Source organism: Leptonychotes weddellii, chromosome 13 (genome assembly GCF_054177405.1).
Source record: "Leptonychotes weddellii isolate Sample4059 chromosome 13, ASM5417740v2, whole genome shotgun sequence".
In the NCBI taxonomy this organism is placed as follows: domain Eukaryota; kingdom Metazoa; phylum Chordata; class Mammalia; order Carnivora; family Phocidae; genus Leptonychotes; species Leptonychotes weddellii.
The window spans coordinates 14,091,396-14,107,689 of record NC_138381.1 but is presented as its reverse complement, the minus strand read 5'-3'; the positions used below and the strand labels follow the sequence as shown (position 1 = coordinate 14,107,689).

General features: G+C 37.7%; 1 protein-coding gene across 1 annotated transcript in view; it reads left to right on the top strand.

Moving 5' to 3' along the window:
- Positions 1-16,294, top strand: part of LOC102731758 (glutamate decarboxylase 1-like) — a 57,534-nt gene that overhangs the window by 38,393 nt on the left and 2,847 nt on the right. Inside the window, exons 10-16 of the mRNA XM_081802520.1 lie at positions 1,824-1,878; positions 2,394-2,510; positions 3,471-3,535; positions 3,638-3,716; positions 8,311-8,460; positions 13,640-13,747; positions 15,515-15,604. Coding sequence (XP_081658646.1) covers positions 1,824-1,878; positions 2,394-2,510; positions 3,471-3,535; positions 3,638-3,716; positions 8,311-8,460; positions 13,640-13,747; positions 15,515-15,604 — 664 coding nt within the window. The remainder of the gene's footprint in view (positions 1-1,823; positions 1,879-2,393; positions 2,511-3,470; positions 3,536-3,637; positions 3,717-8,310; positions 8,461-13,639; positions 13,748-15,514; positions 15,605-16,294) is intronic.

Sequence of the window (16,294 nt, the reverse complement as noted above, 5' to 3'; positions counted from 1 at the left end):
TTTTTTTTTTTTAAAGATTTTATTTATTTATTTGACAGAGAGACACAGCGAGAGAGGGAACACAAGCAGGGGGAGTAGGAGAGGGAGAAGCAGGCTCCCCGCAGAGCAGGGAGCCCGATGCGGGACTCGATCCCAGGACCCCGGGACCATGACCTGAGCCGAAGGCAGTCGCTTAACCAACTGAGCCACCCAGGCGCCCCTTCAAAAGCTTTTTAATACATAATTTTAGGTATTTCTGGTATATAGCCATATGTACTCCCATTAGGTTTTTTTTCTTCTTTTCTTTTTCCTTCTCTTTCCTTTCTTTCTTTCTATCATACATTTATTTATTTATTTTTTAAAGATTTATTTATTTATTTGAGAGAGCGAGAATGAGAGAGAGTACATGAGAGGGGGGAGGGTCAGAGGGAGAAGCAGACTCCTCGCTGAGCAGGGAGCCCGATGCGGGACTCGATCCCGGGACTCCAGGATCATGACCTGAGCCGAAGGCAGTTTTATCTATTTAAATAATAGATAATTTCTTCAGAGAAAAATGCTATAGTACTGATGGTAGTGAGCATCCTGATCTTATTCCTGACGTTAGTAGGAATGCTTCTAGTGAATCATCAATAGGCATGCTGGGTTTCAGTCTGATACCCGGACTGAGTAGAAAAGTATTGACTTTTTTTTCTCAGATATTTGCTGTGAAGAAATGTGAAGGCCATCTGAAATTTGCCACCCTTTTTCCTCCCTCTGCAATTGGATACCTTATTTTTATACCTTGATGTCAAGAGGCTTTTACTTTTTATTTTTTAAGTTTTTATTTAAATTCCAGTTACTTAACATACAATGTGATACTAGTTTTAGGTGTACAATATAGTGATTCAACAGTTCCATACAACACCCAGTGCTCCTCATGACTAGTACCCACCTTACTCCTCATCACCTATTTCATCCATCTCCCACCCACCTCTCCTCTGGTAACCACCTGTTTGTTCTCTAGAGTTGAAAGTCTGTTTCATGGTTTGCCTCTCTCCCCATTTGCTCATTTGTTTTGTTTCCTAAATTCCACATATGAGTGAAATCATATGGTATTTGTCTTTCTCTGACTGACTTATTTTGCTTAGCATAATACCCTCTAGCTCCATCCATGTCTTTGCAAATGGTAGGATTTCATTCTTTTATATGGCTGAGTAATAGTCCATTGTGTATATATACCATATCTTCTCCCTTTTTTTCCCCCCAGATCTAGGGTTAGGTTCAGGGTTACAGCCAGGGTCAGGGTGAGGGTATATGCCAGAGAAGTCTTTACTTTAAATTGAAGTTTAGGGATGTCTGGATGGCTCAGTCAGTTAAGCGTCTGCCTTTGGCTCAGGTCATGACCTCAGGGTCCTGGGATTGAGTCCTGCATGGGGCTCCTTGCTCATTGGGGAGCCTGCTTCTCCCTCTCCTCTGCCTGCCGCTCTCCCTGCTTGTGCTCTCTCTCTCTGACAAATAAATAAATAAATAAACAAATAATATCTTTAAAAAATAAAATAAAATAAATTGAAGTTTAATCACTTGAAAGAAAGATTATAATTCTGTGTCTTTCTTAGAAAGCGTAAGTAATACAAATTTTAAGATGACCGAATAGCACACTAAACATTCTTTAATTCAACATGATATTTACCATTGGTTTTTGGGAACTGAACATTTACCTAATATGTGTTTACACACATATAAATGCCTTAGGGAGACACTAAAAACTAATTTTTTTTAGTCTTGCATATCATTTATTCTTCTCATTGGTAGAATTGGTATGCATATTCACTCATGATAAATCAATGTGTATTTGTATTTTTAAGGGGAAAGATGATTCCAGATGAGTTAGAGAAAAATATATTACAAGCTAAAACAAAGGTATGTTCTGTAGCTCCATACTTAACACGTAAATTCATTTTTATTTTCTTTACCTATTTTCGTTAGTGAAAAACAACTGGTAAGGTAATTGCTAAGAGAAATAAAATAATCCCTAAGTGTGGGAAATTCCTTATAAAATTAAACTGAAATAATTAAGTTAACATTGCAGTATTTCTCTCATAATTTTCTGTCAGATATCCAATGAAAAGTTATCAGGACATGGACTATATAAAGGAATTTGGTCATCTCCATTTTTGTGGTATTATTTTGCGAAAATAAATTTGGAAAGAAATATAATAACTGAAACTCAGAGGCAGTGATATGAGTTCCTGTTATGGTTATGCTACTTCTTCCAGTCCTGGAGGTACCTCAGAATGTTTGAAATTATTAGGTACTTAGTGCTCGTGTCCAAGTCATCCAGCTTCCTGGTGCCCAGGAGTGCAGTGATGAAGTGACAGACTGTTCCTGTGCACCTCCTGAGACTGTGCCCACAACTCAGCTTGTGTCATCACCAGGGCCAGACCCCTTCCTGTGTCACATCCACAGCTGGTGCCACAGTGTTCGGGGCCTGCGACCCTCTCCACGACATCGCTGATATTTGTGAGACACACAGCCTCTGGATGCACGTGGACGTAAGTCACCTCCTTTAGTCTGACTCTTAACTTCCCCTTTAAAAAATGTATCCTATGAGCAGTCCTTAAAATCGCTTCATTGACATTGCAGGCCAGGTGAAAGTTTCTCTGGAAACTAATTTTTATAATGAATAAAAGAGACTTAATATATTAGCCTGGAAAGAGCTACAAATGTATCAAGTATTTTAAAAGAGCCCAAACCTCTCTTCAACCAAAAATTTAGAAAATAAATTTGACGAAATAGTTAAATCTGATTTTATTTATCTATTTATCTATTTATTTATTTTTATTTATTTGAGAGAGAGAGAGCACTCTCGTAGCAGGGGAAGGGTTAGAGGGAGAGGAAGAAAATCTCAAGCTGACTCTACGCTGAGCTCAGAGCCTGATGCGGGGCTCAATCCCAGGACCCTGAGATCATGACCTGAGCCAAAATCAAGAATCAAGCGCTTAACCAACTGAGCCACTCAGATGCCCCTTAAACCTGATTTTAAATCAAAAGAAGATTTAGCCCATTACTCTAATAAACATTTTAAAATTAATACCTATTAAGGAAATCACAATTTTTGATGCTATTAATTTAGTACAATGACTGGGCAAAACTTTCTTCAGCTTTGGTAAGAGTTAGACAAATTTAAAATTATACAACATGGGAGAGATGCTAATTTTTCTGTGGTATTGCCAAATTTGATGCCAACTTTTTTATCTGTCTCTGGAAATTATACAAAATTAATTAGAAACCTAAAACTTTACCGTGTCACGAATAGGCAATGAGAATTCAGAGGAGGAAATTTTAAAATGCATTGTTCTTATAAGTAATATAATGATAGCCAAGTTTATAATTATCTAACACAGCAATTAAAGCTTCATCAAATTTTGAAATAATTTAACATGGGAAAAAGTGGCCGATGCTATTTAAAAAGAAAGAATTAATAGAAGAACACATATCTTTTGTACCTGTAGGCAGCCTGGGGAGGTGGATTGTTGCTGTCCAGAAACCACTCCCATAAACTCAGTGGCATTGAAAGGTAAGACCTGCGCCATTGCTTGTGAAAGCAAAATTACCTGTTTAGGCTTCTGTTCTCTTTCATTAGACTGTGAGCACTGATTGGAACTGTTTTGTCACCTAGGGCCAACTCTGTGACCTGGAATCCACATAAACTCATGGGTGTCCCCCTTCAGTCCTCTGCTATCCTGATCCGGGACAAAGTAAATGATTTCTATTTTTAAGTAGTGCTGTGATGGATGTCTTGGTAAAGACTAGCTTCGTTGTGAATGTTAAAAATCAAAATAATTATGGCCTCATTGAATTAGCACAGTGAAGGACAATTTGCCCTCCTAAGCTGATCCTTCCCCCTTGATCTTTAAGTAGCCACTGGGTCATTGAGGTGCCACAAAACCAAATGACTGTAAGCACAGGTGGTAACTCCATGTGTGGATAAGATCTGGGATGACACAGTGGGCGGTGATGAGGTCTATAAAAAACCTGATCATTCAGGGGCGCCTGGGTGGCTCAGTTGGTTAAGCGACTGCCTTCAGCTCAGGTCATGATCCTGGAGTCCCGGGATCGAGTCCCGCATTGGGCTCCCTGCTCGGCGGGGAACCTGCTTCTCCCTCTGACCCTCCCCCATCTCGTGCTCTCTCTCTGTCTCATTCTCTCTCTCAAATAAATAAATAAAAAAAATCTTTAAAAAAAAAAAAAAACCTGATCATTCATGCCCCACTTATTAAAAACACCATGAACGAACAAAATGTCTCTTAGGGATCAAATTTGGCCCACAGGCCATTTGTTATTTCAGAGTGTAGGGCCAAAAATGTTGCTTATTTTATTTTATTTTTTTTAAGATTTTTTATTTTTATTTGCGAGAGAGAGAATGAGAGACAGAGCATGAGAGGGAGGAGGGTCAGAGGGAGAAGCAGACTCCCTGCTGAGCAGGGAGCCTGATGTGGGACTCGATCCCGGGACTCCAGGATCATGACCTGATCCGAAGGCAGTCGCCTAACCAACTGAGCCACCCAGGCGCCCCAATGTCGCTTATTTTAAGTGTAGATAACTATGAGTAACTGCAATATATTTTTAGCATAGAAAGCACAAATTTATGTGTTGTATGAAATTATTATATGCTTATTCATTTGTGTATTTTATCTCCATCAATAGTAAACGCAGTGCTACACAGAGAGATAAGCCCATGATCTCCTCCAAGGAGGAATACAATGATGAAGTTCAACTCAGGAATTCTTATCTCCATGTCATTGTCAGAAATGCAAATGCATTTTATGTAATATCAGTTACAGCTTTATTTTCTTTCTCTCTTACTCACCAGCAATCTAAAGAGTTTGGATATAAAAATAAAGTGTCGGTGTTCTTACTACAAATTGCCTTAACTTACTCTTTTTTAAAAAAAATTTATTTTAATTATTTTTAAATAGTATTTAAATTCTAGTGTAGTTAACATACAGTGTAATATTAGTTTCAGGTGTACAATATATTGTGCTTATCACAAGTGCCCTCCTTAATCCCCATCACCTATTTCCCCCATCCCTCCCACCACCTCCCCTCTGGTAACCATCAGTTTGTTCTCTAGGGTTAAGAGTGTGTTTCTTGGTTTGCCTCTCTCTTTCAGCCATAAAAATGAAATCTTGCCATTTGCCACAATGTGGATGGAGCTAGACGGTATCTTGCTTAAGCAAAATAAGTCAGTCAGAGAAAGATAAATACCATGTGATTTCACTTATATGTGGAATTTAAGAAACTCACTCCTGAGTACTCAGTGCCCACTTTGTCTCTTCTGAAAGAGTCTTTATTCTCTGTTAGCCTAGACCATTCTCAGTGACGCAGGCTGGAACTTTTAGCTCTGGTTCAGACTGTGAAGTTGGCCACATGGCGGCCATATTCCTTCAATATCCCATCAATAAAAGGGCAGCTGCCTTGTGTTTGAAGCCTGCAGGTTAATAGGCTACTCCTTCCTGTCCTCTCCTGTGTGTCCAATATCTGGAAATTATAGTTTGACTACATTTGTTTTCTTTAAGAAGCTTCTGAGTTTGCTCCCTCTTCCTGTTGCTAACAGGTCTGTCCTCAACGTTCAGATTTCTGATATCTTTATGTTTAAGACTCAAAAACAAATGTTTTGCAGTCTTCCCTGATTTCTTCATCCATAGTGAGTACGTTGAAATAGTACATTTTATTCTGTTATCACATATCATGTGTTCCTCAAAGAAGTTAAGTTTCTGTTTTCTTGTTTTATACTTCTTTTTTATCTTTTCTTAAAGACAGATAGATGATCAATGGAGGGAGAACAGAACCCCCAAACTACTAAAGCTTTCACTAGTTTTAGGGTCATCTCTGGAAAATAAGCCTATTGTGCTGTAGCCTTAAATTAAGAGGAATATTTGATCCTTATCTATTCAACCATCTGAATGCCTAAGGTTGCACATTAGACCATTTTAACTCATGCCTTAATGAGCAGTTTAAACCAAGTATATTCAGTATTTGATGAATATATTTTTTGATGCTGAAAAGGCACATATAGGCACTATAAGTATATATATTTTGCTGTAACTGTACCTAAAATACAATTAAAACTATTTTAAATGTCTTTTATTTAATTGTTTAAGGGAAAGGAAGTGCCGTGTGTTTTGTTTTTGTTTTTTTAAAGATTTTATTTATTTATTTGACAGAGAGAGACACAGTGAGAGAGGGAACACAAGCAGGGGGAGTGGGAGAGGGAGAAGCAGGCTCTCCCCTGAGCAGGGAGCCCGATGCGGGGCTCGATCCCAGGACCCTGAGACCATGACCTGAGCTGAAGGCAGACGCTCAACGACTGAGCCACCCAAGGCACCCTATGCTGTGTGTTTTTGAAATGAAGTGCTAATCATGTCAGTCTCTTTCAACCAGAAGGACTTTTTCATAATGCAAAATTGAAACCCATTCAGTGGCTTCTCATTGCTTTTAGGATGGGGATTAAAATCCCTGACATGGCCTACAAAGCCTGGGAGGTACAGCCCATACCCTTCTCGGCTCTCTCGTTCATCTTGTGCTTCCTTTTGCTTTCTGCCCTTGATATCCCTTGACCTGCCCTTACTTCCAAGGAATCATGCAGCTTGTCCCCTATGACCTTCGCAGGAGTTTCTCCTTCTGCCTATCAGGGTCTGGCTCCATTTTGTCTCCCACACCTTCCCCCAGCATCTTTCTAGTTTAGCTCATACTGAACTCGAAAATGACTTTTACCCAGAAGTCTTCCTAGACTTTCAGACTAAGGGAAAAATCCTTGATCCTTAGAGTGGAGTATCCCAACACTGTGAAACTCCTTCATAGCATTTAACCTGGGTACAATTTCACATTCACATATGCCATATTTGGTTTAGTGTCCAACCCACCCAACCTCCTGAAGCCCAGGTTGTAAGGTCCGTGGGGCAGAGCATTTCCACCCTTGCTCGCCACAAATCCCCGGCCCCCGCACAGTGCGCAACAGATTGGGGGTAAATATGACTAACTGTAGCTTACTCATCACATCAGGTGAGTAGATAAAACTTACACTGATTATACTGTTTTAAAGTATTTTAAATAGTCTCCAGCTCTTGTCTAACATAACATTAAAAGGGAGTTTGAAGTAAACTAAAGAAAATATTTACATGTGTAAAGAGGAGTCCTAACATATAGATACATAAGGCACTCTTTTCAAGGTATCATTTCTATTCCTTTTCCCCTAAATACTTCAATTCTTACCACCACATTGTGCTCCTTTGCCTAGATCCACAGCCTATCCTAAACAAAGGAGTGTGAGATTTTTGCTTTGAAGTTGGGTTTCCACAAACTCCAAGACAAACTGCCCTTCTGTCAGATCCCAGATTGATCACTGTTTGGTTATGTGACCTTGAAGATTGCTCAATATGTTAAAGTATCCATTTCCTCAGTCTACAAAAATGCTAGAACAATAGTACCTCTGCTATGAGTTTTCTGTGAGGCTCAAATGATATACTATTTGTGAAGCGGCCAGTTGATACTAAACACATAATATTGTTATTTGCTTCTTGTACAAAAGTTATGCTTGATGTATATTTAAACGGTACCCCGTCTGTGCACACGGATTTAGCCTTGGTTGTGCTCTCTCTGCACACACCCTTTGAGAAAAGTCTCTCTTTAACTGGGTGATGGGAAACATTTCTTCTTAACCATCCAAAGCAAATATTTCTCCATTCTTTCAACATCTTTTATGTGAGAAGCACAAAATTAAATGAATGGGTTACTTTATTCTCTACCTACTGTGACTCTCAGAGCACTTTGCTAACTGGCACCTGAATGGCTGATTCATGGGATAGTTTAGTTCAAGTGAATGAGGCCCTCAGTGCTCATTAACTTCAATATATTGTAGCAAGTGATTCAAAAGAGCAGCAAAACTTCAAGGACTTTGAGAAAAGTTAAAGAAAAATATAGAAATTGTGTTAATCCAATTATACCATCTGTTGTTCCAGATAAACCCAAAGAACAACTGGATGTATTAAAATCCTAGAAAAGTAACATATTTTTATATAAGATAAAATTCTCTTTAAAAGTGCATGCACTGAATAACATACAGAATTGTTGAATCACTAGATTATACACCCAAAAGTAATATAACACTGTATGTTAACTATACCAGAATTAAAATGCAAAACTTTATACAATTTTAAAAAATAAAATAAATGAAGGTAACCGAAAAAAAGTGTATGTAAAGTAGAAATGCTAAGTTAATTGAAATAAATAATGGTGGTTTCTTATTGAAATGTATATAATCTGCATGTAGATATATTATTCCTTCTTTAGGGTCTTCTGGAAGCATGCAACCAGATGCGAGCTGGATATCTTTTCCAGCCAGATAAACTCTACGATGTAGACTTTGACACTGGAGATAAAACTATTCAGTGTGGCCGACATGTTGATATCTTTAAGCTATGGTTAATGTGGAAAGCAAAGGTAGGAAGTTGTCATCCCTTTTATTAGGTCCTCTTCATTTGGATAAAGAGTGTAGACTATTCCATTTTTTCAGAGTTCTATTTGTGTGTCTTTTCCAAAGTTTTAGTCTCATTATTTTCCTAAACATCTCTCAAGAAAACCACTATATTTCTAATTACAGATGACAAGCTTGGCTTCTCAGGTCTAAATTCCAACTGAGGTGGAAAAAAATTTGGCATGTCCCACTGTTACTATATACTCTACCAAACTGTAGGAATAAAAATCTGTTAAGAATTTAAACTTGTCTGCAACTTTTTAAAAAAAACTGTTTTTTCCCTCCTACTCATTGGAATTGTTAATAGTCAAGTAGACATAAAGTCAACATAGATTCTCAGATGTGAACCCTTATTTATTACATGGATGTGCAATCTACCTTGGAGTCAAGATCAGCAGATGTTCTCTCCAAAGATTATGACAAAGCAGGATATGTTCTATACCCTTCGCCTGCCCCTTATTTATAAGTTTTAACTTAAATAATTGGCATGCTTTTAGAAGCTGTTTCTATCACTCCATCCCCAGTCCTCTATAGAAAGATGGACATTGGGTTCTGTGTAGATGAAAGCTTTGACATGAACTAACACCATCTATAATGTATTACCGACACTGCTATTTAATTTGACGTCTTTTTGTTGTTGTTGTTGTTAGAAATCTATTACCACAAAACCAGAGACACCACTTTTCATAGAAGTCACCCAGCAACAACCTGATGTATAGTCAACGTTCTGATACAAGAATATCAGTTACTCAGGAAGACAATCAGCCATTAGTTCATCTTGGAGTTTCACTGATAACTTTCACTATTCAAAGATATGCATTGTCTAAGTTCTTTTCCTGAAGATTTTTAAATATCCAGTTTGGAAATTTTGTTAAACTTGCTTTAAAAAATATTCTAAGTTCAAATTTTTGCAAACACAAAGCTCAAAATTTTGTGTAGATCTCTCAGACACTGATAATCCAAATATCCCTCAGTTTGATTCTGTACAGATTTTACTTATGTAAATATTCTCATGGACCTCCTGAATTCTATAAGAGGTTGCTGGTTCTGCTAAAGCTTAGCTGTCAGTCACTGCATATACCTTGACTTTCCTTAAATGAGTATATACACCTAGATACTTGTCAACAGGTTTATCCTTGAACTCATAAATGCTCAATATGTATCAAAACATTTATAAAAGAAATTATATATGTAAGTGATTATGAAAAGCATCATATAGCTCATCTGTTATTTTATACAATAAAGGAGTGGCATTTAACCTTTTTTAATGCAATCCAGAGTAAGAAATAAATTTTATGTTGTGGCCCAATAATAGATACACACAATTAAAACAAAAGTTTCAGGAAAACACCTTATAATATGAAATTCTCTAATATTTTCTATTCTACTCTTTCTCTTTGAAAGAAAAGATGGTATGACCCACTTAACTGGTTTTATTATCCACCAATGGCCTATGACCTGCAGTTTAAAAGGCACCGATAAGCACGTTTGGCCTGGATTAAGCTAGACTGTCAAAGAATTGTGTACTTGGGCCACCTTGTTTGGCCTTCTGTAAAACAGATGTGACCACTGAATATTTAATATCTATATTTATTTACTTCATCTTTCCTATAAACATAAGATTTCCGAATCAGAGGAAGATCACCTATTTACTTAGAGAATATCTCAGTGTCAGTTTCCTATACCCCGGTTCCCCCTCAGGCAACACGGTGAGGCCATGTCACATCACCCTATGTGTGCAAAGGAGATTTCTACCACAGGACAGGGAGCCTGCATTTCGGAAACTGGAATCTTGTACTTGAGCTGGCACACCCACTCTGAGGGAGAGAGAGGGAAGGAGAGAGCTTATGTTTACTCCTGAATGCTAAAGTATCTTCTTTTGAAAAGCATTTGACTCCTGGGGAGATAAGAAAAATTTAATACCCTTTCAGTGGGTGCAGATGATTACATAAAAACTCAGTATACACTGGAATGCAAATGCTTTTCCCATTAAAAAAACATGACTCACACTGGAAATCAAGTTCAGGAAATATCCATAGCAGGTTCGAAAGGGAGGAGTTGACTTGCAAGTTTGAAAAATTCTATTTTGGGGGCACCTGGGTGGCTCAGTCGTTAAGCGTCTACCTTCGGATCAGGTCATGATCCCGGGGTCCTGGGATCGAGCCCCGCATCGGGCTCCCTGCTCAGTGGGAAGCCTGCTCTCGCTCTCCCACTCCCCCTGCTTGTGTTCCTGCTGTCGCTATCTCTCTCTCTGTCAAATAAATAAATAAAATCTTTAAAAAAGAAAAAAAGAAAAAGAAAAATTCTATTTTGTCCTCCTTTGCTCTAATTACACAATGTGTACTTCATTGATGGTAGAAAGAGGAGCCACTGTTAATGAAATTCATATTTCTTATAAATAAAATCAATTACATAAAATACTGATAGGTTATAAAAATAAGGAGAAAATCATATACTAATATAAGATGCTACAAACACTGACTATACATGCAAAAGCAAATATAACACAAAAGCTTCCTTTTACATGGATTTTTCTACATGGGTTGGACTGCTTTTGGATTCTTAAAATGAATCTGTTTTGGCCATGAGAATGCTATAGGGAGTTTAATTGTCCAAAAGCCCCATCTGCTTCTCTTAAATTCATAATTACATTTGCCCCGGGGCTGTTTCCCAAAGTTTTCTCCCAGCCAGTGACTGAGTCTAGGATTCTAAGGCATTCCCCTTCCTGAGAGGCATAAGACTCTTCTGACAGCTGACTTGGTGTGAGGCCTCCCCAGTGGCCTTTCTGTATTTTCCTCAGACTTCATGGTAGTCTAGGGAGCTCACCCCACTTAGGCCCCCTTTCCCCTTCACTTAGGGTCTGACTTCTTCTCGCAATCTAACCAACTCCTCCTAATCTCTTCCAACAAGCTACTTCCACCACTAAAATCCTGGCACCTTTAATCTCATCGTGATGTCTGCTTTTTGGAGAACATGGGCTAACGGGGGCCAATAAAGCTTTAACTATAAGTGCCATTGTCTATAATATTCAACCTTTGTAGATTTTTTTTCACAGAGCTTAAAGATGCATTTGCAATATGGACACATACCTTGATATTTTTAAATGCCAATCCAATATGCATGAATGCCACCAAAAGTTCTATATGGAAAATTCTTGGAAAGTAGTAAATTCTATGGTAATCACTTCAATGATCCTTGGCCTCATTTTGTCAGAATTGAAAGTAGGAACATTCTTCATCAATAAATTTCTATTAACTTTTCTCCTTCCCTTTTTAACTGTTTATAACTTCCCCCGAACCAGATTGCCCTCAAAGAAAAATTTCTGGCATAATACCAGATGATAACGTGGTTATCACAAGAAATCAGTCCATTGATATTGAATCATTCATATTCTTAAGCATTTCAAATACTAACAATGCCTTTTCCAAATGAATGTTTGTTCAAAATTGTGAGAGTTGTTGGTTCTAACCACATATTCATATAATTAAATTTTTTACATATATTATATATGTGTACATATAAAATATACATATTATAAATATTACACAAAATATACATATATACTTCCTGTGGAGAAAGATACTGAATTCACTGAAAAGGATAAGGAGTGAAGGAAACAAATTCTGTTGGGAACAAGTTCTGCTTTGAGCATAAAGTGTGGTCTCTTAGGGCTCTTACCATCCCCGCTTGCTCAGTTATGTTCACCTGTACTTGCATGGAGAGTCACGGAGCTCCCACATATGACAGGGCCAGTGGAATTCCGTGTTCATTGAACATTGCAAATGCTGTGTGTGAATAGGGTGGCAAGACATGGAAGTTGCCTGTATCTCCTTAGCTCACATGCATGATCCACAGTCTCATTAGGGACACTTCATTCACTTTACCTACAAACACAAGCCCAAGGCAAAATTTTAAAGAATTTCAGGACAGCAATGGCAGAGAATTAAATTAAACACAAATCCCTTCTGAGTATAAGGCCTGCGTGACCATGCAGGTGGCATGCCCATGAAGCCAGCTCTGATTACAAAGGCTTATGTATTGAGAATCCACTAACATACCACTTCATGTGGTTGTAAAGCCTAGAATAACTGAATACATACCCACAGCTTGGGTTACAGGTGTATGGACAGAAGCAAAGAGATCAGTTAGGAGGCAATTTCAATAATGGGGAGAGAGTGACTGGGCCGGCAGAGTGGCAGTGGACAGGTTAAGGAATATTAGATTCTAATTACATTTTGAAGGTAACCCTAATGAAATTTACCAAAATGTTAGATGTGGACTAGGAGAAAAAGCAGAAGTTCAAGGATAGGAGAGCTTTAAGGTTTGGTCTTTAGCAACTAGAAGATCAAATTGATACATTATTGACATTGGAAAGACTGTGGGAGAACCAAGTTTGTGTAGAAAGATCAGGAGTTGAGTCTTGGACATGCCATTTTGAGATGTTCATTAGTCATCTCAGTGGAGAGTTGAATAAGTAGTTTAGTGTATAAGTCTGAGATTCAGAGAGAAGGTCTCAAATGAAAACAGGGTGTGGGAAAGTCACCCCCTGTATAGTGCTTAGTACCACGAGACAAGCAGAAATCATCAAGGGAAAGAAGGTAGGTGGAGACACAGACTGGACAGTGCTTCTGTGTCTCAGTTGCCCACCTTTTAGGGCTCTTCTAAAAGTAAATTTAACCATGTGATTCAAGTACTGAACTGCATGCCTGTGATGTAGCAGAAGCTCAACGGTTGTTAATTTTTAAATACATTCTGCTGGCAAATATGCCAAGAGCTTTATTTGTAGTATTTCTCCCACTCCTCATAACATTACATGTAATTTTTAAAAATTTGCTCTACATACTAGACAGATGAAAATTACATGTCAAAATATTTAGCGAACATGTGTAGATCTAGGCCCTGCAGTATGGAAGCCTAAGTAATTGGCCTTAAGTTCACAGACAGTAGGGATCAAAGTGGGATAAGGATCTGGAAATAAAAATGAAGTAATAATGGAGAACACCTACTAGTAGTAAGATAATAATCACATTATTTAAATAAGTACATTTAAATAATTGTAATCAATTTCAGGAACTTTTTCAATGTAATTTAAAGGAACTTACTTTTGAATGGAAACTTTATTTTGATTTTTTTTTTTTATTATAGGGAACCCGTGGTTTTGAGGCACAGATCAACAGATACATGGAACTTGCAAAATACTTCTATAAGGTTTTGAAGAAAAAAGATAACTTTAAGCTTGTGTTTGATGCAGAGGTAAGGACTTCTTTTTTTTTTTTATAATTTAATTGGTTTATACTTTGCTGAGAATTCTTACCTGAATTTTACCTGAGATAATTTTAAAAGTATACTTAGCAATTATCATAAATATTTTTATCTTATCTAAATGCAAATCACTTAGGTTTTAAAACCTGTTTCATTTAAGTTTTATGTCTTATATGCCAAGGGTCCAAAAGACTTTTATCTGATGATTATATTCAATATTTTCATTTTTAAGACAATTAAAACTACTTGGTTACAATTGCTTTTCTGATTTCTCTGGCACAGAATAAGAGTAATTTAATTGTACTTGCTTTTTTCTTGTATGTTATAATATGCAGCTGGGTTTCTGGACAGTAGATCATAGGAGAAGGTGGACTTCAAATTATGATAATCTTTAGTAGATCATTATTAAGCCACTAAGTAGATACTAATGAAAAAAATTGAGATTTTTGCCAGCATTCTGTCCACTTTCCTCTCCAAGTCCCAGTCAACCATCCAATGGCATGAAACCATGCTAATAAGAACAACTGTTAGGAAAAAAATGTGCTTTGTCTGTCTTTGAAATTGTTTTCCTCTGACTATATTATTATCTTAATTTTTGTGAGTCTCTTGCAATCTTAAGTGGAAACTAGAAGTAAAGAAGTCTTTTTTTAAAATATAATTTAATTTTTTTTTTTTTTTTTTAGAGAGAGAGAGAGGAAGGGAAGGGGCAGAGAGAGAGAGAGAGAGAATCTTAAGCAGGCTCCACACCCAGTGTGGAGCCCCACATGGGACTGGATCTCACGACCCTGAGATCAAGACTTGAGCTGAAATTGAGAGTCAGACGCTTAACCGACTGAGCCACCCAGGTGCCCAAAAGTCTGTCTTTTTTTAAATACTGCATATCCTCTACTAGTTTATTTTCCTCTCCGAAATGAGCTTAAATTTAAGTAAAGTTCTCTTACACTTTTTATCTATGTGAAAGACATCTAGTCACTGAAACCAGAAAGCTTGAATTCACCTTGAAATAACCTTTCAGAGGTTATTCTCTGAGATTCAGAGAGAAGGTCTCAAATGAAAACAGGGTGTGGGAAAGTCACCCCCTGTATAGTGCTTAGTACCACGAGACAAGCAGAAATCATCAAGGGAAAGAAGGTAGGTGGAGACACAGACTGGACAGTGCTTCTGTGTCTCAGTTGCCCACCTTTTAGGGCTCTTCTAAAAGTAAATTATATCTGTTGAGGGTTTTGGAAGTGTAAACCCTCCGATCCGTACCCACAGCCACTGCTTTAGTGAAGTCCTCTCCATTCTTTCCTGCCTTACTATCATAGCCTAATATTCTAATATCTAATATTCTTCTCTCTCCACTTGTTCTCTCCTCTAATCCATTGTCCATATTTCAACCCAAATGACCTTTCTCAAATATGAAACTGGAACTAGCATTATTGTTTAAAATATTTTGAGGAATGGTCATGGAATGGGCGGCTGAAGATCTCTGAGGGAACTGATAGCCCAGAGCACACTGAGGATGACCTGCATAGATAGGAAAATTGTGGTAGGAGAGGTTTTCGAGAAAGACAGCAAGAGCCTAGGCCAAACTGGGAACTCTGTGAGGACAGTGACCATTTCTGTTGTCTCTGTGCCCAGGGTCTGATGTGTATTAGGTCCTTAAAAACTATTTTTAAACATATTAACAATCAAATTCATTAAAATACCTCTGAAATACTTAAGGAATTAGGTAGGGTTTTAAGGATACTTGTAAACTTTTTATGTTTGATTTAGCCTGAGTTCACCAATGTCTGCTTCTGGTATTTTCCACCAAGACTTAAACATATGACAAAACGTTTTGAAAGAGCTCAAGAATTCCAAAAGGTAAGTGTATATGTGTGTATGTGTGTGTGTGTGTTGTTTTTAATTTTAATATTGCCTTTTAAATAATGTGTCTGTCTGGTTAGTTTGATTGGCTAGTACATGGTGGTCATGTGGCCCCAAGCCATTAATTTAATACTTGTATAGAGATGAGCTCAATCTCAACATGTCAGTCATTTTGCAAATTAATCCAGTCATAATTTATATAATTGAAAAATATTTACTGAGTGTTTAATATGCAGTATGCTGAGTTTCCTACTCTTTGCTTAAGCCATTCATCAATTAATGTATATCAGGTGGTCCAATAAGAGTTAGAGGTATAAAATAAATTAGACAGAATCCCAGTCCTAAATTGGCTAAGAAAGCTTAGTAGGAGAGAAGACAAGAATATAAATCATCACAATTCTTTTTTTTTTTTAAGATTTTATTTATTTATTTGACAGAGACAGAGATAGCGAGAGCAGGAACAAAAGCAGTGGGAGTGGGAGAGGGAGAAGCAGGCTTCCCCTCGAGGAGGGAGCCCGATGTGGGACTCGATCCCAGGACCCTGGGATCATGACCTGAGCCGAAGGCAGATGCTTAACGACTGAGCCACCCAGGCGCCCAATCATCACAATTCTAAACAGCAATAGAAGAGGTAGTTGGAGAAGTGTTACAAAATTTGAAATACTTATCAAAAGATCATCTGAGCAC